The sequence below is a fragment of the Strix aluco genome, chromosome 1, assembly GCF_031877795.1.
Source record: "Strix aluco isolate bStrAlu1 chromosome 1, bStrAlu1.hap1, whole genome shotgun sequence".
In the NCBI taxonomy this organism is placed as follows: Eukaryota; Metazoa; Chordata; class Aves; order Strigiformes; family Strigidae; genus Strix; species Strix aluco.
In genome coordinates, this window is record NC_133931.1 from 82,634,572 (window position 1) to 82,658,332 (window position 23,761).

The following is a 23,761-nucleotide window of genomic DNA, read 5'->3' on the forward strand; positions in this document are numbered from 1 at the left end:
TATAGAAATAAATGTCTATTTCACTTTATTTTCCAACTAAAAAAAAACCCTCTGCAAATCTTCAGTTGTATAACCCAAAAGATACATCACTTCTATTTTACAAACTATGATAAAAGGAGAAAGTGAAATCTGAATTTCAAATCCAATGTCTCAGCAAAAAGAACACCAAACTTAAGTTCCTAAAATCTTTAACTAACATTTCAACCAAACCACAGACAACATGTCTGACATCCAATTCAGCAAGGTCTAAAGCCACTTTTTTTACAACTATAAATTCTTGCTCTCATTTCTCCTAAATACACAGGGTAAGAGGATTTTGGGCTTATGTTGAATTGTACACTTTGCTCCAACTGCTGCCCAAATTGAAATCTGTTAATTTTTACATACTTACATCTAAGCCAGGAATAAGTCTTCTTCTCCCACACACATGATACCCATTTTTATTCTACATGGGAATGTTACATACCTTCTTTTCTGTTGCACTGCAGACATATTGATTACTTGGAAGCACTTTTCCTAACATAATGGAGGTTAACCACCTTCTCCTGTTTTCAGATAGTCTCCGGAGCTTAATTTTTGTAAAAAGTCAGGAATAATTTACCTCAAAAATGTCTGGTTAAACATGCATGGAGAAACTTCATCTTTCTCTAAGCCTCTATTTAACGACTGTACAGCAAATTCACCACGAGGTGGTGACACTGCAACATCGTTATTAGAGCAAGGTTTGGGAGCCATTTCATACAGAACATAAATAGCATATATGGGGGAACCATGTTCAAACGATCATATGCATACTAGAGCGCAGAACATGACTTAAGGAAAGACTAGTATTTCAACCACAGTGTAAAACTGATTAAAGTTCAAAACCCAAATTGTTGCCCTATTCCTGGCTTTATTATAGTATAGTACTTCTAGTATTGCAGTAGTGTGATTTCCTCTTACATTACAAAATATTCAGGGTGAGGGGTTTTTTTCCCCCTTCAAGAAAAAAACATAAAGAATTTAAAATGGCATACCTGGAATTCATAGGATGAGAGTATCATGTCTTGGACTAGGTGACTTTTGTAAGACAGAAAATGCAACGTATTTTCCAGCCATGCACGGTACTGCATGCACATATTTGCTTCTAACAGAGAATGTAAATAAAACCATTAAATAACTCATGAAGAACACTGCAGGAACCCAGTGGGAGGGATTAGCAATGTTACACAGAACTTTCTGTCCGCCTCCTATCCACAATAGTGATTTCAATTTCCACCCTCTCTGGTAATTAGCAGCTTGAGAATAGTATACAAGGGTTTTGTCTTACGAGAACTGCAATTTTTATGGATAGGCTACTCTCCTTAAAGAAACATTGCTTCCAGCTTTTATGGATGTACAATGGTCAGTGTGCAGCATTAATAATATGTATGGTAAGAGTTGCCTGTTTATTCTAGTGTTGAAAATTACTATTATGACAGTATTCTGAATTACAAAACTTTTTACAGACTTTACTCCTATCCTTTATTTAAAATTGTTGACAATCAAAGAGAATCTTAGTGGAAGCACAAAGAGAGAGAACGGATAGGCCTGATGACTACTATCAGAACAGAGCTTTGAAATACATAGGACAGTTGTAGATAGTTGGCTTACTAACTTTAAGTTAATAGCAAAAACAGGGGGGGGAGATGAAAACATAAACTAAAATAATAATGCAAGCTATTTTCATATATGCTAACCACCATTATAAAGACAATATAACAAGGAAGAGATACAAGGTACACTGGGATAACTAATAACAATTCAAAACAAACATGCAAATTATGTAAGAAAATGGCACTTTTGCAGGGAAAGAGTCGCTTCTCTTGGTTGTTAATGCTTTCTTTTGCCAATTTGAAAAGATGTTGGAAGTGTGAGCTGCAGTGCAGATAAAATACACTGCTAGATGCTTTGGTCCCGTGGCCTGCATGCAGTGCATTGACAAAGAAGCAGCCAAGCAAGAAGAGTGGATGGTAGAGGTGAAGTTTGGTTCAAAACATTACGAACCCACTATTAAGCTTGCTCTGCAAAAGAGTACTTGGCAGTTCCTTGTAGGACACAAGAAGTCATGAGACACCTTTGTCAGTTTTGCTATAGCCACGCTTTTCTATTTTACAAAGAACACCAAGGACTATTATGAAGCCTTATTCTGATCTTGGGCAACTAGAGGTGTAAGAAGGTCAGCTTGCTGATCTTCAGTGTGACAATCAGATGCACGTTGCCTTTTCTTGTTCACACCTCCCAACAACTGCCAGCCCTGGTAATGTCTGTCCCTCCTGCCCCTTTTCCCCAGAGTCCCCCTGAGTGGCAGTGTTACCCACAGGCCCGAGGGCTGAAACAAGGGAGCAGCAACAGAGATCCCGGTGAAGGGGGAGCGAGAGAGAAAGGAGGCACAACATATAGTTGTATGTACACAAAAATAGAGAGATTATGCCATGCCCTTGTAGAAACAGAGATAAGCATTACACCTGCATTAGATCAAAAGCTGACAGACACATAACGATAAATACTCCAGACAAATTCATTTTTCAATGATCACATTTAAAGACAAAAAGGAAAGAAAAGAAGATATGTGAAGTGACGTGGATGATGAACATGGAGTTCTTGACTATGACATCAGTCAACCAAGAACATAAAAAACTACTTCAGCATAATATTAGTGGAGTTACAGTACCTTAACAAATGACTTAAATGCGAACCCTATACTTCTTGCCAAAACACCTTTTGGGACTCCTGTCCAGGTGCTCCTTTGGGGATAAAAGTAGTCAATCCTCTCTGAACACCTTCAAGGATTTTTGTGCACAATTTAGAGAGAATAAATCTTTACACTCCCATCACTTATCCTGAGCTTGATACTGCACTTGTACTCTGTAACTAGTCAATAACATTGAAGGCATTCAGGGAGAAAATTAATTACTCATATGCTTCTGACTACCTACTGCATCATTTCTAAAACTGAGCAAATACATAAACTGTTACCTAGTGGCTGCAAAAAAAACCTCTCAAAACACCCTCCCGCCCCAGATGCTTCAACCCATCACAGTCACTAACTCTGGCCAGAAGAGCCAGTGGCATTACATTCTCTAAAAATGACTGATGGTGTCATGCGCTCATTTTGTATCTAGACATCTGTTCAAGCAAAGCCCCGTCACATTTCTCTCAGAAAGGTCAGCAGCTCTCATGTTACTGGTTTAAAGATCTTTTCGTGATGTGCTGGATTTTTTTTAATTATGTGTACACAGTTTTATATGTATCTTCACATAGATACACTAGTCAGAACTGCAGCAGTGACAAAGTACACCATGATGTGGTGAATCTGAAGGATTGCACCTACATAAACAGAGTTAGTAATTATAGAGCTTCTAAACCCTCTTGATTTCCCAACTGTAACCACACACGCTTGAAACCTGTGCAGACTCTGTAATTTTAAGTGTAACTTAGAATGTACTAGTCAAGGTGGAAGAGCTGAAAGTTACATTCCTGAAGATATGTAAATCAAAATGTAGGTAATATGGCTGTTTTGTAGTCTTTTTTTTAAAAAGTAGTATCTAGTGCTTATATAGAACACCACAGCTGTAAAGGATGTGGGTATCTAAGGACAAACCTCACAGGCAACCAGGAGTTAAGTACAAAACTTGACCAAATGAAACCAAGTGTGTAAACTGTTAGCAAAACCCAATCAAGCAGCTTTACCTTTCCAGAGCTTTCACAGGTCTCTCCTGTGAGGAAAGGAATCACCACAGTGCAGAAGGGAGATTATAATGGTGCAGTTACCCTTCTTTGAAAGAAACATTTTATACTTGAAGACCTATGCCAAAAATATATTTTAAAATTTGTCTTCTAAATTATTCAGATACAGAGATAAAGGATGTAAAATAGTATTTAGATTTTGAAAGTTTGTGAAAAACATATTAAATGTTTTTTTACTTCTAAATTTCAGGTGACCACATACTCAAAATGAAAATAACCATCCGTCTCTTCCTCCAAAATATAAAATAGCATAAAAAGCACATTTTACAGTTAAGTGTATTTAAGTGCCAATGACAAAACCTCTGAAATCTATTATGAACTGTGTGGTAGAAAACAATAAAATATTGATTAGCCTTATTGTAATACAATGTAACAAATTTGTGAATGTTATGTGCACTATGTGGAAAAACATAATAGCAAGCACCACTGAACTCACAGCATAGCATCTTAATGACCTATGTGGCTAATTTAAAAGGTGATTATGTAGAATTGTGCTTTATCCTGTGTCACTTTTGGATCCTATGCAATCGTTAAGTATACTAAAATAATTATATTTGTGTCATGTGGCTATGACCAAGTCAACAAGACTTGCAATTTAAATGAATCACTGGGGCACCATGTAAAATTCTGCTTGCTTCAAAGATCTCCATGAAAGGATGCTGTACCACTGAAAGAACGAGGAACAGAGGAAGCATCCACAAAGACACTCTGTTCTCAAACTGCAGCAAGAATCTTCATCTACAACCTTTTTGCTACAAACTCTACAAAGCTCTTCTAATAGAAATCTCTCTAGCTTGTAGATATCCATATGCACTTTATTTCTCACTGCTAATCTATAGGTGCTGCACAGGTTTAGGCTTTCACCAATATGTAATACTGTGGCAATCAGTATTACACATCTGACATCCCTTCAATGTTAAGGCTTGGGCACACTTGAAAGCTTTAATATACACAAAGTTAGAAAGATTTTGTTTTTAAATTGAAGCTGAAGAATGTAGTTATCAACCTTAAAGAATAACATTTCCCAATCCAAAAATCTCCTTTAATTATCATCTCTCCTATAGTTCAAATACATAATTTCTAAGAACTAAATGAATTGTTAATACCGTGCAACATTGCTTCTCAAGCTTTTAAAGTGTTTTCTTTCTGACCTCATCTATCTTCATCTGACACTTCAATTTTGTGCTTTTTATTAACAATGAGTCAGTCCAATTTGCTGTTACTTCTTTTTTTTAGGAGCTGTGCAATAAAAAGCTGAAAAAATATCTTATTTCACAGCTTTCAGTAACATGCATGCCCCTTTTATTTCCTGACCAAGAATATTTTTCAGTGATATTACTGTTCAAGAAATATGTTTAAATCATCAGCATTTGATGAGGCTGGATGTGTTTTTCTCAATGGACTGCACAGCAGACTGGCCAGGACATGTGACTGTCACCAAAACTTCACATAAGCAACCTTTCATCCCTGACTCCATAAGCTTCTTGCACGGTGTGTTAAACTACAGCCATAATGGTATTTTCTTCTTTTCCACTGACATGGGAACATTTCACCACTGGTGTGCTGCTAAACAACATCAATCCCATAAATGAAGGTATTTTTTGGCTTATATTACTAGTCAAGAACAAAATTTTCTGAAAATGAAAGCAATCCTATTGTTATAAAAATACACTCGATTGTTCTGAAAAGGGATAGGGGAACTCATCTTGTCCTGTTTACTTTAAAAAAAATAAAAATGACCCATTACTACCAGGATTTTATTTTGGAGGTGATGCGTTCTTCTATTCAAGTATAACATCAGTGTCTTACAAAGTCTTAATAAGGAGTTGTATTGTCTTTCTTTAGCTGATCAGATACAAACTAACTCCAACTTTTTTGAAGGCGATTCTAGTACAAAGGTTCCTCAACACAGCAGACTGTACTAAATATCACTTTTTGCTGAATTTCCTGCTAAAATAAACAAAATATACTCCAACTAAATTTGGGGCATTTCATTGTCTAGACGGACTCCTCTAAGCAAACTGATAGGTCAGCTCTCAGGGGAAACCCTCCCTTTGACCTGTACTACTCTTGTCCAGCTCCCATGAGAACACCAGCTACTCCAGTTTGAGGTCATTCAAAACATGAAATGTGATCAGATAGCCAAGTGCTATTAGTCCAAAGTCATGACTTAAGTCAGTAAGCGTAGATTTTTTAAACGTCTCTTTGCATGAAAATTGAGTGTTTAAGTGACATAAATACTATTATAGACTTGCTTTCTGTTTAGCAAAGACTATAATTCTATTACTACATGCTTATGCTCTTTACCAAGACACTACAAGGGCTGGGATCTTCCAGGTCAGCTTCCCATGTGTAATAGAAACTGGTGATGCAAAAGAGACATTTTTATTCCACTGTTTTTGTTCAAAAAAGTAAGGAAGTCTTGTTTCTATCAACAGGAGCATAAAGGTCTATTTGCAGAACTTTAACCAGCTCTGCCCAGCTGTTAGAAGCAATTCTTTCACGTTTATTTTTCTCCCGCAAAGACAACTCTTTTAACCCTTTTTCACAAAATCCTTCAGCCTCCTTCAGCCTCCATATTCTTCAGCTGGGATACTCCTAGTTCAAGGCCTCTCAAAGTCAAACAGCTAGGAAAGATGAGCTGAGCATTCCTTGAGTTGCAGAGCAGCTGCACAAAAAAGGAAAAGTGGATTTTCTAGTGCCAGACAAAGAATACTTTTAACCTGCAAAAACATGAAAACAATTTTTTGTGCAATATTACAATGCAGCTTTTAACTCTTTCTGCGTGGAACTTCATTCTGACTCTTTTCAATGGGTTTTAAAGTATTTTGTGTGAGCAGGTGATCACTTACTTTGATGCATTACTGAGAGTTCCTGGCATGAGCTAACCACTTGTTGCCTACATCTGTGCACTGAATTAAATCATAAAAGGAAATCAGATGCTTTCCACTTTATTAACTAATACTAGCAGAAGAAACAAATATTCTTACATATTTAACATACTTTGAGTAATTAAATAACATGCAGATTTGACTTTAAACTGTATTTCTATTTTTCTAAGTCCAAGCACATACTGGGAAATGTCATGCACTACAAGACTGTACTTCAAAATCAACTGGTTCAAAATAACACAGCTTTCTGTCCCGTTTTTATTCAAGTCATAAAAGGTTCCTGGTTAACAGTTTAGTGCACCATCCTTTTCAATAATAGGCAGGTGACAGCGATTAGAACAACACAGACATTGTTCCGATAGAAGTTGTTACACGTCGATACCTCTTTGAAGCACCAACGGCCATGAGCTTCCAACACTTCAGGACTGATTATTCACAGTACCTGTTATACATTCTTGACTATCATTAGGTTCCTCATGAGTTGTCAATTTTTTATTTTTTCTTTAAATAAATTATACCATCTTACATGACAACTATAGGGGACCTGATCATAAAGAATTACTGAGGAAAAATATCATCCTTATGCTAAACTGCTTTTAATCCTTTACCTTTCACCACATCTTTCCTCACTGTTCTTGATCTGCTACCGCCCAGGATCGTATGATAAAACAGAAGATATGAGGCGGTACCTAATTCTTCACAACTCTTAGCTTTTTTACTAGCCGTACTAAGAAGTATTTGTGCATATGTTCCTTTACTTATTAGGCATTTAAATTCACAGTATGACTAACAGACTATTGACCAATGCCACATCTTTAACTATGATGTTACCCTGTTCATGAAATACACTTGTGGTGCAACACTACATATTTGCTGAAGTAGGACATGAACTCGAGAAGGAAGAGGATGTAAGAGGTATTTGTTTGCATCTGAGAAGGATGAAAGGAGTGCAGTGTGCTGAAACCGATCAGTAAACAAAGCTCATTCTACAGCCTCTACAAGAACACCACTGCCCTCCTTTTTTAAATATATAAAGCAGTAGTTTTGATTCAGTGTGCCCCTCAAAATTACCCTGTTATCTGGGCATTTACATTACTCTCTCTTCTGTGATTCTAAAACAAATTGCTCCAGTACAGTTCCCATATTGCTCCAGTATAGTTCCCATAGCTCCTCCTTTTATTCCCTCTTGTTTAACTTGGACCAAAATATCCTGACCTCCACCAAATCTCATTAGCACTTCTGTGGGAATCTTCTCCAGTTATATCCTATTTGTTACCACCAAGACAAAAAGGGAAATTCATTCCAGAAAAAATTGGAACCTTTTGATCAAACTATTTTCTCAAACCTTTTTGCTCAATAGCAAAGACACAAAAGGATGAGGGAGTAGATCAGGGTCAATAAACGTAATGGTAGTTTCAGAAACGATAAATGGGGAGAGCAGGCTCTATTACGATGCTTTTTCAGGTTGCTGCTTCAGAAATGTTTTAAAAAAACCCAAAACCAAAGCCCCCCAAAACCCCAAACAACTCTGATTCATAAAAAAAGAGGTCTTAGATGTTTAGGCCTAGTATTAATTCTGTTTAACTGTCAAAGCTTGCTACAAACCTTTAAAGGGAAAGAATTGTGAACAAAGGAAGTTAGATATTACAAAGCTTGTATGCTTTGCATACCAGTTCAATCCTTTTACATACTGGTAAACACTGTTGCTTTTTTTTTTTTCCAAATCTGAATTTTGAAATAATTTTTTCTTGAAAATTTTTTTTTTTCTTCTCAGCTGGTAAGATTTTCTCCCATGTTGATTAAAAAAAACAAAACAAAACCAACATATTTTCAAGGAAGGACATGATGCATATCCTTTATAAAATTGATTTAAAAGAAAAAAAAAAAAAAAAAAAAAAGATGTTTATGACCAAAACCTTGGTTTTTAATGTGTCATGCATACTGCTGTTTTCCTGTATTGAAAAATACACAATTCAACAAACTGGAGATCTGGCTAAACATTTTTAATGAATAGAAATTAACACTTTGGTGGCTATCAGTAATAAGTCAACATGTCCTTAAAAGAAAAGAAGCAAATGCTACCTAGTACTACAACTACTTTTAAGCTATGTCATATATAGGGCACAACTTAGATCCCTGCAAACGGAAATGTGTAGGTGATGCCACCCTTGCAGAGACCCAATTATGCCACTGGGGATCCATTCACCCACACTTCATCCAATTAGGTGGCCATGCCTGAATATACTGATCTACAGACAACCAGAAATGTCTTCTGTATTTCACCTATCTTACAACTCCACATTAACATACCTATTGGAAAAACACCCACATAAATGTTCAAGTTTAAATCTAACTAAAGAAATCAAATCCAAAGCCATAATGAAATGCTCACTTCCGATTCTTGTAATTCCTTGAATTTACCTCTACATTCTGGCATTTTGTTAACTAAGCTCTAAAAAAAAAATAGTCTATTTCCACATACAAATATTTTTCAATATCAAATATTTCATTATCACCATTTTAGAGCCAGCATTTTGATTAGCACCAAGACAGTAAAAATTGCAACTATGGAAAGACCATGTGGACTTTAAGAAACCTAGATTATAAACTCTGTCATAGCCAATTATCAGTAATACCTACTTTTAAAATACCTTTTAAAACATCTATTTAGCTAAACTTAATTAGTGCCTTTATTTCATAGGAATGTGCTGGATCGTATTTGAAAAAATAGTATTTGTTAAATTGTTAATTTTAGATCCAACTACTTTCTTCTTGTCCTGACCGTTGGTTTTATGAGCTAATTATGATAAAAATTAAACTTCAGAAAGACAGGCATACCTCAAAGGGACACAGTGCCCTATCTCATAGTAATGAGTTATGGTTCTGTCAGTTACGTGGCTCTGACTAAACTATTTGTGTCTCTGACATTTTGAGGCTTGTAAGTTGTCCCATGGCTGGGAAAAGTGACTAGGTAGAAATCACCCAGTATTTTCTTCCCTTAAGCTTTAGCTTAAGAAGTATATAAGAGCTGTACAATTTAACCTCTATGTAGACATTAAGATCTAATACTTCTCTCCTAAGAAGCCTCAGGTTAGCATTAGAGGCAAAACCCTCAAGAATTAGATGATCTGTTACAATGCAGAGAAAACTGATCTTAGGCTGAGAACTCAGGAGTGCACACAGATTAATTACACGAAGCCTCGGTCCGTACGGCGCTGCACGAGAAGGCCATCAGAATCAATGTACAGTACCTTTCATCTTGTCCCAGATCCTCACTGTCTGGCATTTCAGATGTAAAAAGGAATTATCTCTCTCTCTCTACCAATCTAGATAATCCAGGCAACGATCTTCTAGTCTGTTTTGTGTTTTATAAGCAACAACCCAGGCACTTGTCCTGTTTGCTGCCGAGGAGAGCGCTCCTTGCTCAGAGAGCAAATGTTTACAAGACATCCTAAGTGCCTGCTGGTCTTGAATGAAGTTCAGAGCGTTCGGCTTTGATTGGCCAAGGCTATAAATAAACAAGTCGTGACTCACCTCACACACTATGACAGGGTGTTTAGTAGCAGGCACAGCCAAAAGCAAAACAGTTTTTTTAATTCTTCTGGTCATGTGAGGGAGAATCACTACCCAGTTAGTACATTTTATTTTTCTGCTTCCACTGGAAATCCTCCTCAACGTCTCCCATTTTTCTCAGGTGTAAGTGAGCAGCAACCAAAATGATAGGAAGCTAAGTGACACAAACTTTAACATGATTAAAAATGTAAGAGCAAAGAGCTTACTCTAACTGTAAAATTATCTTTTTTCTTCCCTCCTCACAAAGTGTCAGTCACAAGCTCTAAGAAGATGCAGAATTATTCACCACTGACTAAATTAACAGATGAAAAAAAACAACTTACCAATTCTTTTCAAGTAAGGAATATGAAGACAAGTTTTCAATAAAGATTAATTGCATTGGTTTTAGGTTCTTATTCCAAGCTTGTCTGCCACAAGCAGTCTTAGCTATCATAGCTATACCAGCAAACTGTACTGGAAGAGTCCTCAAAATGAAAGTATGCCGAAAGGAGGAGGTTTTCTGCCAAAATACTTTGAATGCTTCTGTGAACAACTTAAGGTGAACTGACAAATTCACTTTTCTCCTATGGCTTTTTGCTGTGTGCATGACAGGGATTCTGTCACTCCAGCTACACCAGCTACGTCTCTATTAATTTTCAACACCACCGCAACCTTATCTCTGCTGATGAAACTTTGTCACACAGCCCAAGACTCCAAGGATCACATATGTACGTTGCTCAGCGCTGCTCTTTCACGTGGCTTCCTTCCTCCATTAAACAGCTTGACCTATTGTTCTTAATATATTTTGAAATAAATATTACATCCAGAGTTCTTCACATAATCTTTTTTCTAGGAAGGAACCCAGCAAGATTTAGACCTGCCTCTCCTGCATGAGATAGTAGGAATTGTCCTGGGGATGTCACACCTTAAAAATAAATTTAAAAAAAAAAAGCAGCACTGGAACAAAAGGTATCTCAGATTGAAAACCAAACACCCCGTATCTTTGATTAGGTAGGCTGTATTTGGTGCATTGTGGGTAATGCATCATTTGTTAGAAAGCTGCTTAACTTTCAAAACTACAAAGGATTGTACCCTATCTTCTTATTTTAATATAAAATGCTTCAAAATGAATAGTAAGATCTAGATAAAAATTGCAAAAATTCCACAAACCATGTAATCACAGATCTCGTAATTTAAATTGCATGGTTTATATTTACTATATGAGTATCTGAATTAATAAAATTATCTCAGGAAATGGTGAGAAAACAAAATGAAACAGGAATGCTGCCTATCTGTGAATGACAACTTCCTTAACTCTTCTTCCAACGTTCCAGTTAGTTCCTTCTTCCTTTTCTTAATCTCATGCAATCTTATGTATTCATACCTTTCCTCAGCCTTTCACAAGACATGTTCTTCCTGAAGCAGTTTAATCACAGTGGACTTTTAAAAGAAAGGAGGGAGAAGAAAAACAGGAATAAAGCCTATGTCTAAATTATGCAAGGCAATATACAAATATGTATTAATAAATGTCCTTCCCTACTCAACAGAGATGTTCCATAGTCACCTGTACCTGCATATTCCAATAGCATCCTCTCTTCTTTTTTAATAGAATCATAGATCATAGAATGATTCTATTTTTTCTTTTCTTTTTCTACTTTTGATAGTTATAGGTGAAATAATTAGAGCTGAATTTCCTTCAAGCTTACCGTGAAAACAGAGCTGCTAAATTCAAAAGTCTTAATTAATAAAATGTTTTTGTGTAACAGCTTCATTTTCAGATTAAAATTCTGAAGTCCTCTAATTACAAAAAGAATCAAAAGAAATAGCTGAAATCTGCAAACTCACAAAAGCATCATTCAAAATTTAAATGTAGCATCAAAAATGAAAGCAAGCAAAACTAAACCCCTTGTGCAACTTCGGTTGCTTTTGTTTATTTGCATTGGAATATAGTCTTACATAGCCACATGCATTTACTATGTAAAACACCTTTTTACAAAATATTCCTTTTAAATGCCTTTGATGATCACACTCAGGAGCTGAAAAGCTTTCAGTATTGTGTCTATCCCTGTATTTCAGCCCTGGTATTCGATGTACTCCAAACTCTTCAAGCAGGACTTTGGCCCATTCATTTCTTTGTCACACTCTGTACACAGTGCTCACTGGTACAGCAGAAAAATGGTTCACTGTTTACTGTTACAATTCCTTAGAACTCTTCCTCAGCACTCAGTGAGGTAAGGAGGATAGTATCACCTTATTTACTTATTGATAAGCAAGTCCTGGAAAGATTAGGTTCAAAAGTGTCTACTAAATGAGTACCTAACTGAAATGTCAAGGACCTCATTAACTTGGAAGTAGAGCATTTATTATAAAACACTTCAATACTCAAAGACTAGTTTCTACTGATATCACTTCTCATAATTTTTGCAAATCAAACTTCAGAACAGCGTAAGCACATAATTAGCCAAACCGCAATCACACTGAAGTATTTCACTTAGTATCACAAAGAAGACTATCTAGAAAATTCATCTCAATTTTTTGATCGTTCTGAATTCTTCCACACCCGAGGTAATTAGAGCTTGTACTGGCCCATGTGGAGGTTTCCAGCAGATCAGGCTCCAGACTACTTCACAGCCGCACAAGACTGTATGACCTCTCCAAGTACACTTGGGTGGAACAGCAGCAGGTGAGCAAAAGTACTGTACTGAATCAGGCCAAAGGGCTTCTGGCATCTCCTGCTGTGTCCAAAAGTGCAGCCTAGGGAAAAATGCATTGCTGCCTTCTCCAAATAGTCTTCCAGACTCCAACTTATGGCTCATGGGTTTCCTGAACTAGCAGTGATGTCTGTATTTTTAGCTCTGAGTGGATTTCCAACCTGTGATAGCATCTATAACATCTTGCAGCAAGGACTTCTGCAGCTTAACTACATACTATTTGAAAACAAAAAACCCAACCAAACCCCACCCAATTTTGTTTGCTCTGATCTAGCCACTTCCACTGATTTCTAAGAAGTCTTATACTGGAACAGGTGGATGACAGTTATCTTTCTTCAGCTTTTCACAGCTATTTGTCATTTTTGCAGACCATTATCATATTCTCTTTGATGGGACTGCAGAATTGAAAGGTGGAGTTGCCTAGAAAAGAGCTCTCCTGGTATTAGAATTGCTAAAAGGGAGCTTTAAACTTTTTCAACATGGAAAACTCAATGTGACTAGAAATGACAGAACTGAAGAAGGAGAAGTTCTTTCACTACCCGTGTTATTTTTCAGGGAGGCTCTTACTTCCTTGCTTAGTTGCAGCTAATGCTACAACTTTCTGAACTGCAGGGGATTTTGGTCAGTCCTCTCCGTCCTTTTCAAGTTTCTTCTTGCCATCTCTGAGGCCTCACCTGACATGACTAATCCCTGTTCCTCTCAGCAACCTCTTTGCTTGAGCTGCTATCTTCCAGCCTTGCTGTATCTCACTTCTCGCACCCAGCATTTTCAGAAATTTTCCCTCCCTTTGGCTCCATTGGTTCCTTCACAGAAGAAATAACCCCTTCCCCCTAGCCCCATTACTTCTGAAAGGAACATGAAAGCACTTCACTTTGTAATCAAAAGGAAAAAGATACTATCTATCATGTTCTGCTCTTGGTCAGCTCATTCAGCTTTAAAAGCCCTATTTTGCTCACTTGTTTCATGCATGTAAGTTGTTACATGCCCTCAAGCATCCTTGCTGTTCTTTTCCAAACTCTATGTTTACTACAGCAAATTCAAGGTGGGAGAGACCAGAAATGTACACCATTATTCCTGGTAAGGGCCCACTACTGATTCACACATTTTGACCCTTTTTGAGTTGTTCCTCATGCTCTGTTGGCCCTCATTACCACATTTTTACACATAGCTTTCTGGAGTACATGGTCTTCTTTATCTTATAACTTTAAGAATCAATCCTTCTTACTTCTGTTCATCTCCATTACCCTGTTCTTCAACTAAACAGACCTCTTCTAGACCTTTCTCAAAACTTCCTTGACAGCTGGTAAGTAACAGCTCTCTTTACCATCAGGTATTAAGATACCCCAAAAGATATGCTGGCACACAGATCAGATGCCAACCTGACATATTGCTTGATAGAGAATCTTACCAGTTTTGCTCTTGCTGAGTACAGATTTGGACTAAACACGTACCATAATTATCAAGTAAACAGCCTTCACACCAAACAGTATAGACATCTATGTGAAATTTTTCTTTTACAGGCAAGCCCCAAAGAGGAAGTCATCAGCAAAAGAATGAAAATAAAAGCTATGTTCCTGTCAGAGACAAAGAAGCAGCCTTACTGAGTAGCTTGAGAGGATCGGAAATAGTGTTGGATGTGCTGTTTTACATACTCAGATACTGAAGTTGTTCAAGGGCTTTAGCAGGTGGGTGAAAGGCAGTGTGCTGTCCATGTGGAGTTCAAGGGGGATGACCTGGCATTGCATGGTAGATGGGGTACCCCACCCAGTCTGCAAGCTGTCAAAGATTTAGTCAGCCAGCCTGTGGCACACTTTAGCTGGTCAGCCAGCTCCGTAACTAGTCACAATCACTGCTGCCTTCTATGTCTCTCATATAAAAGCAGAGTAACAAGGTGCTTTCAATGTATAACCCTGTTCTAATTATTCAGCTATGACCAAGTCTCACTTCTAACAACGTGGATGAAAACACAGTGAACAGCATACTGTACACTTAAGAGACATCCTAAAAAACCTCAGTTGGTTCATAGCAAAAAAATCACACACCAAAAAGAACATCTAGTTTAGTTCATATTTCCAGAAGGAATGGCAAGTCTAGCATTTTACTTTTTGTAGACGGTTTAGGCTGATATTATTTTCAGCAATAGCATGTGTTTAAAAATTACCATCGTTGTCAAAGGCATGTTTAGGATTAAAACTAATTTGAAATGCATGTTCCTGCTACGGAAAAAAATCACATTAATAACATACATGAAGTCCCCCAAAATGGAGTATTTCCCCCCCTTTTTCAAAATAGAAAACTAAATATCCTTGTCACATTTGTGTGTGTGTGCAGGCATGCGTACATCTATGTATTTATAAGCACACACACGAAAGTATGTTTTACTGTATTTCATCAATTTGAAGTGCAGACGCAATTTTCTCATATTTTCAACACATAAATTTCCTGAATAATACCTGTCCCAATTCTTTCTGACTATGTAAAGCTGACTTCAGATTGAAAATGCTTATTATATTCACTTAACTTCAAGATCTCTTCATACACTATAAAATATACACGGGAGGCTTGTTTTAGAAGCGAGGAAGCCTTTCATACAAGTGTAAATGAAAAATCATCAAGATAGACCTGCTGAACATGCACAGTCCTTTGCCAGAGTATTAGCAGGTTTAATCTCAACCTGGTAAGCAGTGTGCTAAAAAACCTTAAGACACTTATTACACACAAAACATAGTTTTGTATTTATCTGTACCTAAGACTAGGAATGGCAAAAAAAAAAAAAAAAAAAAAAAATTAAAAAATTATCTTTCAACAGCTGAAGACCAGTAAAAGCAAACAAAATAAGTGCTCAGGAAAATTCTTCTCTCTTCACGGAATCCTGCATATTATGCAGGACTCTTCTTTGCACCTGGATGAAATAACTAATTGTTAAAACATTTTTAATTCACAAACTGCATATTCAGAAAAAACAAACAACCAAACAACCAAAAAACCCCAGCATTCAGTTTTGACATAAAAAAAGTAATGCAACATTCAAAAAGCTAAGCAAGATAAACAAGATATTGCATGCAAGAAATATTTACTCAGCAGAAGAAAGCACATGAATATGTATTTGTAAAGAATCATAAAAAATTGAGTATGAAAGCAAACTGACTATCAACAGACACCAAAACCTGATTTGTATCAGCAACAATGAATTGTCATTGTGACATTTTAGTGTTTCATAATAAAGCACACATAATAATGCTCCACGGTGCATGAGAGTATTTCCAAGTTTTTGAATATGAGGAGAAAGAAGAGTTAAAGGAAGTAAGAGACACTTCAACTGCAGTTTAAAAGGCAAATGACTGCATTTTAGTCACATGAAGATAGCAAATATTCCTCTGGTACAAATATAATAGATCATGCTGGATTTGTGTGACAAACAGAGAAGAGCTGGAGACAGGGTGGTAGATGATCTTACCACTAAGGGTGAATATCTCAACTGCTCTGGGACTTTTTGGCCATGGGATCTTGTTAAACAGCTATAAAAGAAACAGATTTTGGAGGGGAAAGAACAAACACATAATACATCACCTAGCAATTATCTAAGCAATTTCTAACGATAACTGAATATTTTCCCAAATCTTTCAAGAGACTCTTTACGCACTATTTCATGAAATTATTTTGTTTACTATACCACATTTCCTACTTACCCTAAGACCTACAAAGGTACTTATGTACTAGTTCATCTATAATCATGATTTGTACAATTCAGTAAAGTCACATTAAAATGCAATTTTTTTTTTTCCTAGGCACGCATGCTACTCAAGATTTTGAAACCTGCCCCTCCACCTCTCTCTTTTGGTTTGCAGCAATCTGAATGTGTTTCTTCTCAGCAACTGGTTTCTTCTCCCACTGAAAAGAGATTAACTATATGAAAGACAGACCAAATAGTAAGATAGCTATACAATGAAAGCAGCTTGCATTGAACAAATTGGTCAAAAGATTATAAATAGTTAGGAATGAATGAAGACTTTAAAATATTTTTCAAAAGTGTTGATACAAAGAGTTAAAGCACAAATCTGAGAAGTTTGTTGTGTTTTCTAATATAAGTATTAAACACAGCACAAATTAATGCAAGAAAAACAGACTGCCAGCAAGCTTCTTGTTTAGAAGACAATTCTACATGTAATTCAATTAAGAACATAAGAAGTCACTTGGCTACATAGAACCTCTAAGGTAATTAGGACACTCAGAGCCACATACTGACAATGCCTACGTCTAGAAGATTTTGCTGGTACGCTCACAGTTTGCTAAGACAACCCACCACTACTTTGATGCTGCTACCATCCTATGAAGAAGAGGATACGAGCCAGTCTTCCACCTAATCATATAATTTATTCTTTAGTGCAATGTAAGAAAATCTCACCAGAGAGTAGTTAGTGCCATTGCAAGCCATAACTAGATTGAAGTCCAGGTCACCAGTCCTGAATTAGACCTTACAAGCTTAAGGATAAATAACCACAAGACTTCAAGTACATTATAATGGAAGCACAGCACACAGTTATATATTATTAATACTTTTCATTGACATCAACCCTATTCTTATGTCCCAGCTCAAAGCCAAAGTTTTTGATTAATGTTCAGAATTGCTAGCCAAACATTTTCATACTTATTATGATTCATCTTGAATCCTTCAGGGCCACAGCCTTTTTCAACGACTATATAATGAAAGTGAGACAGATTACTAAATTATATTGTTTACTTATCAACTTATTAACATCAATTTATTATCTATTTATTGGTTTACTCTGTGACAAGAGAGAAAGTCTCTAGTGTTTAATATGCCTGATGGTAAAATTACAATCATATTCTCTCCCTTTAAAAAGAGCTTTTTTCATTAGAATTGTCTTTGTTCAGTCTCACTGTGGTAGTTTATAAAACTGTGCAACTATGACATGAAAAAATACTAGATCATCACTAATGTGACTCAGTTTCAAGGACATATTTTTATCTGATGGAGCAACTGGTAATCTGTATCTACCTGTCAGTACTTTCCAACTCCAACACATGTAACAGCACATTAGCAAATCTGATCTATTTTAATGAAAAAAATGAAATGTAAATTTATATAAGCAAAGTTTACAGTATTTACAAATGAAAACAGATCAGGGAAAAAAATGTCAGAGTGCATGCCATTTTAGAAGGCACATATTTGTATATGGTGATCAACCAGCTTGTTTAAAAAAAAATTAAAAAAATATAGGAACCCCTCACCACAGTTCATGTTACCATTTAATCTCATATTATAGCTCTACCAGCTGAAAAGAGAAAACTGACATAAACCCTTGTTAAATGCTAACATCAAAACTTAAAGAAAATAGTCACATAATACCACAGGCAACAACGTAGAAGGGTAAGGTAGGTAACAGCAGCAAGAAACACATTATGCAAAGCAATGCATGCTTCACTTGATGACAACTCGTGTACGCAACTACAGACTAGATAGGTTGGTTAATTCTGAGATGCACTGATGAAAACAAATCTAACTTTATCCCAGAGTGACTGATGTGCCCAATTTCTTACCAGAGTTTCTCCAAAGTAAATACTTGTCAAACCACAACTATTCTGCTCTTTTTAACATCCAGGCCTCCATAAAAACAACTGCAAATTTAAAGCTATGGAGGCCAATGAAACACCACACAGCTCTACAGTAAAAGCAAGGGGCATCCAAGCTTGCAAAAGAGAACTCAATCCCCTCCTGCAATCACACCTACCCCCAAAAAAACCTACAGAGTTAAATGGCTTTTGGTCTAATATAAGTCAAGAAAGGTTCAGACCAGGAATGATGATCAGTGAAGACCTGCAGCTTAACCTGTTTGTCATCGAGGGCACAGGCAGGTCTGTGATTTAGAGGAATCCTCTGAACTGGTTGGGCGAGCGCTGCCAGAACACTCAGCACAAAGTGCTGAGCACCCGATAACCTTCGCTCTGCCTCAAGAAGATGATAATACACATGACATTTTGCTGAGAGGCAGACAGCACTGCTGAGAAGGGAAATTAACTTCAGTTATATAGACTTTTGTCTCAAAGTACAGAAGACAAATTTTTATTTCCCTGTTCCTTAACTATTAATTTTTATTTAAATTCAGGCCATTTCCAAGGTGGTTTATAACACATGTATAGAACATCTTGTTTTCCACAGCACAATGGCAGTTCCTATCACTGTTAAAACTTCATTTTCCCTCATTTTTTATGGACGCCTAAAGATTTCTAAAGAAATCCTTTTGTTAAGCTGTAGGAAATTCATTTCAATAGTACATTTCAACTGCCAGAAGACTGAAAAAATAAGCTTTCAATTTAGAAGTTACTTACTCATACATGCATTTTATCGATATAAATCTGTAAAATGCATAATATTTTATCACAGCTTTTGAAATTTCCTTCAGAATCTTGATCTCTGAGTTACCGATGAGAGAGCAACCTTTGCTTTGAAAAGCCTTCTCTGCTAATATACAGATCATAGAATATCTCAGGTCAGAAGGGACCCATAAGGATCACTAAGTCCAACTCCCAGGATGTTCCCATTGATGTTTGTATAGAGAAGGGAAGTAGAAGGGTGAAAAAATAACACTACTCAAACTTTTATTTTAGTCCAGTGAGGTGAGTTTTTCTTATTTTCAGGAAAAAAAAACAAAAAACAAACAACCCAAACCAAAGAAGAAACCAACTTTATTTGGGAAATACTCAGAGCACTTTAAATACATCATCTTTCAACTACTTTTCAGGTATCCTGCATTTCTCCCCACCTCATGTCTGTGACCGACAAAGAAAGCCCCAGAAGATTGATTTCCATATACTAAAGCTACTCTTTACAATAACAAGCCTCTTTAGTATGATTTTCGTTTGGTTACTGATTGATGAAATAAATATTTTCCAAGGTACATGTGAAAGGGTTTTGAGCAAAGTATTTGAAACTAACAAAAAAATCTGTTTGTGTCCATTTCAGAAACTTCTTTATATTTCTATTTATCATCAGATTAAGGAGTTATCAGCTGAATTCCCACGTTTTGAGACTTTGATTATAATACAAAATAACTAATTCAGCTAACAAGTTAGAACAGAAGTTCCCAAGCTACACATCCTAGGAAAATTTTCTGCTTCTGGTAAACTCACAATGGAAACAGCTTTGTTCCTGTACAGCCCTGACACGAGAAGTTAATTCAATAGTTGTTCAGACACATTTGGAGCCTTTGCTATCAATATGCCAGACAATAGTCTTACATGCTTTTGTCTCAGTTTGTGTTCCAAGAAAACATATACCTGTACTTGGCTAAAAGTTTTAAAAAAAGTTTAGAATAGTATTTTTTTAAAGATCAAACATGGAAAACACAGATATTACTGCTCTGACTGATTTTATTACTCTGATCTCATGCCTAAACGCATAAAAGCAAGTTCTTAAGGTACACGTTGACCTTTCAACTTCCATGGAATTGGTGGTAGCAACAGACAGTCAGTCTAAAATTGGGCAACAGCTATCTCACGTGCCTGTCTGAGATTTCTCAGACTTTAACATTTATATAAAATTTATTAACATTTACAAATGCAGAACTAAATAGATGTGTTTATTTCAGTCCTACTATGTCACTTAACTGAATAAAAAGGCAATGTTTGTAATGCTTTTTACAAGAACAGCTATATTGGGTCAGCCAAAGATCCATCTAGCCCTGTGTTCTGTCTTCAACAGTTGCCAAAATTGAATACCTGGGGACAGCTAAGCAACAGAATAAGACCACGGGAAAATGCGTAATGATACTTCCATGAAATACAATACAGAGTCCAACAATCTGCAACTCAGAGACTTTCAAAGCCAGTGGTGGTGATCTTTTATTTCATAGCCCTCAATTAATTTTTTTCAAAGAACTGTCCTGTAATTTATATTTTTAATCCACATATAGTTCTAACACTCACAACAATTCTGTATCAAGGATTTCTAAAGCTTAGTTACGTCTTTTTACTATTCCTCAGCCTGCTGCCTGCTATTTTGATGCCTCCTCATTCCAATAGTGTATGAGAGAAGGCATGTTCCTTATGGTATCTTTGAGACCTCTAACATATTTCTCCTTAATTATTATTCTTCTCTTTTGAAAGACCCTATCTCATTTACTTGTTCTTTATATGGAAATAGTTCTGTTTATTCATTCTACCTTGTTGCTCTACCCCGGACTTTTTTCTCCTGTATCTTTTTCTGGGAGGTAGCAGATCAGAACCACACACAGTATTCAGGATATGGACATACAACAAAATTATAAGAGTGGCATGTGGCTGTGCTTATTTTTGCCCCGTATGTCTTTTTTACTGATACCTAAGAGTAGATTTAGGCTGTTGATCAATGCTAGTTTTGTGAGACCACATCCTAGTCATGAGTGGTTACAGTCATCTTCAGACTGTTATTTTGTATGTGAATTTAGGACTGGTGTTCCTGCGTAACTTTACAGTTACCTACACTGAATTTCATGTTATTCTACTGTAAAAGAATCCTGTAAGAATCTTTGGTTGGTCCTTGCCTTCATTTCCTTGAATAATTTGGTGTCTCCAGCAGGCCTGGACATCCCACTATTCACTGCCTCTTCAGGATCACTTATCAGTACATTTATCAGAATGGTTCCCGCACACACTGCTGCAGGATTCATTCTCCAACCTTCCATTAACATGAAAGCTAGCCATTTACTCTTACCGCTGTTCTCTATATTCCATCTGGGTTTTTTATTCATGGGAGGATCTTCTCTCATATTCCAGAGTTACTTATTTACTTTTAGCTAAAGCCTTTTGGAAATTCAACTGGACTACATCAAACTCTACTCAGCATTCTGTTATAGTATTCTCGTCTGGAGAATGTTAATATTTTACTTTTAAAAAAAGTTTAAAAAAATATTTCTATTACTTTCATAGTGGATATTTTTATATTCACCATGAAATTCTCTTAAGCATTACATCACACTATGAACTGACCTACAGTAACGTCAACGGCCACAGCTACGTCAGTGATCTGTTAATTGTACTACCAATCCAAGCATTCAGTAGAAAAAGAATGAACTTTTGAAAGAGTATCATTCTCCTTATATCAAATCTAAGCTAGGAAAAGGAAGTGTGTGTCATATAGTGCTGTGACCATAACATTCATGTGGACTTGAGAGAACTTTTGTAGTTTTGTGCTACAGTAAATATTTCTCCCTGAAAAATTTTATTAAAGTGAATATGGCTGATCATCCATATTCAAGGAGTGGGGAAACTTGCAGAGCATGAAAAACATAATGAGCATATGCTACCCTCTATCTTCCTCAGTGTAGAAAGAAAGGACGGATAGCTTTACAGAGCTGCTTTACAGTATTATTTAGACTCTAAAACATCTTGGAATATTAACAAAAAAAATTATTAGGGCACAAAATATTATTTCAATAGGTAAATATGCAACATCTCTTCTGCCAGTGAGAAAAAAGAAAAAAAAGGAGATTCAGGGAAGGAATATCATAATATTTGTTTCAAAACAGCTGAGCTGTTTTACTCAACTGTTATGTCGAAACACCTGAAAGAATATAATATGTTATTCTGCTGATAGGCTCACATGCTTCAACAAAACTGTGTGCCAGGACATTCCTTACTAAACTAGTGACTAATCAGATGTTGTGCTGGGAAACACACCCTCACGTGTTACAACCACCCAAGCATCTGCAACATTTAAAAAAAAAAAAAAAAAAGGGACTACAACTATAGGTTCTCATGTCCCCTATAAATAATTTCCATCGCGTGTTTTGTAATCTAATGCTTGTATTTGGCAAACTAGATGCAATTAAAGGTCAAAACCTGACTACTATATAAATTCAACTCTACTTACTCTGATCCTTCTCCTGACTATCACCATTCTAAAGATTCCAAGCAATGACGTCCTCTTCCTTCCATGGCAGCAATTAGTATATATTTCTAAATACCTTGTTTCATTAATCATAATTGTTTCTTGCTTTTTTTATCAAGTTCTCAAATTAACCAAATTTGCTTGTTTCATTTTCCTTCTTATTACCCTCAGATTTCCAATTTTTTAGAATTTGAAAACTTGACAGGAATCTGGAAGAAACCAGATTTTTCTCCTCAAAATAATAAAATAATAAAAGCAGAATGTCTGCCTGCAGGAAACAAGTAATATAGACCAATATCAAAAGGGGAAAAAAGCGATTTGTACTTGCAGGAGAAAAACATCTTTTTCACGTTTTTGTGTTTGGCATAAGCCATACCATTTGCTTTTCATGCAGTCTTTAGTGATAATATGAAAATACAAAATATGGTTAAGCTTACTACCTGTTTTTATGGAGTTTTTTTATCAAATATGATTTGACTTGTGTTTAAGAACAGCAATTCCAGAATGAAACAGTCCATTTTTTTTTTTCTTAATCGTAAAGGCAGTCTCTATTTAAAGTAACACTGGGGGCTCCCTGAATGCTATAGTTTATAAATACCCTTTAAGATGACAAGTCAAATGACTTCAGGATTGTAAGTTATCTCTCGCAGTTGTTCAACTGTTAAAATGGAAAGCGGTAAGAATAGAATAAAAATACCGATGGTGAAAATGTTACATATGCAATGGAATAAACATTGGGAATAGGACACATGACCATTTTAACATTAATCTTTCCACTTAAGTTTACTCTCTACCCTTTAAAAAGGTCAGTTTTGTGAACTTCTCTCCTGATGAGCAATTTGAGGTCTGTCATTCTGTTCAAAGCTTCGCACTGATCAGAAATGCAGTCTTACTCTACTCATGATCTCTCTGGTACCAGCTGCAACGATATTCTTTTGGTTTAGGCATTA

General features: G+C 36.2%; 1 protein-coding gene across 4 annotated transcripts in view; it reads right to left on the bottom strand.

Annotated features, from left to right (window-relative positions):
* RETREG1 (reticulophagy regulator 1) overlaps positions 1 to 23,761 on the bottom strand; it is a 72,098-nt gene that overhangs the window by 16,908 nt on the left and 31,429 nt on the right. The window contains exon 1 of one of the 4 annotated variants that reach the window (XM_074826382.1): positions 9,911 to 10,131. The exons of 2 other annotated variants lie outside the window; for them this stretch is intronic. In XM_074826382.1, the coding sequence (XP_074682483.1) occupies positions 9,911 to 9,945 (35 nt within the window). In that variant the 5' untranslated portion in view covers positions 9,946 to 10,131. Of the gene's footprint in view, positions 1 to 1,016; positions 1,043 to 9,910; positions 10,132 to 23,761 lie in introns of those variants that run through there. One more of the 4 variants, XM_074826392.1, reaches the window with a different exon arrangement.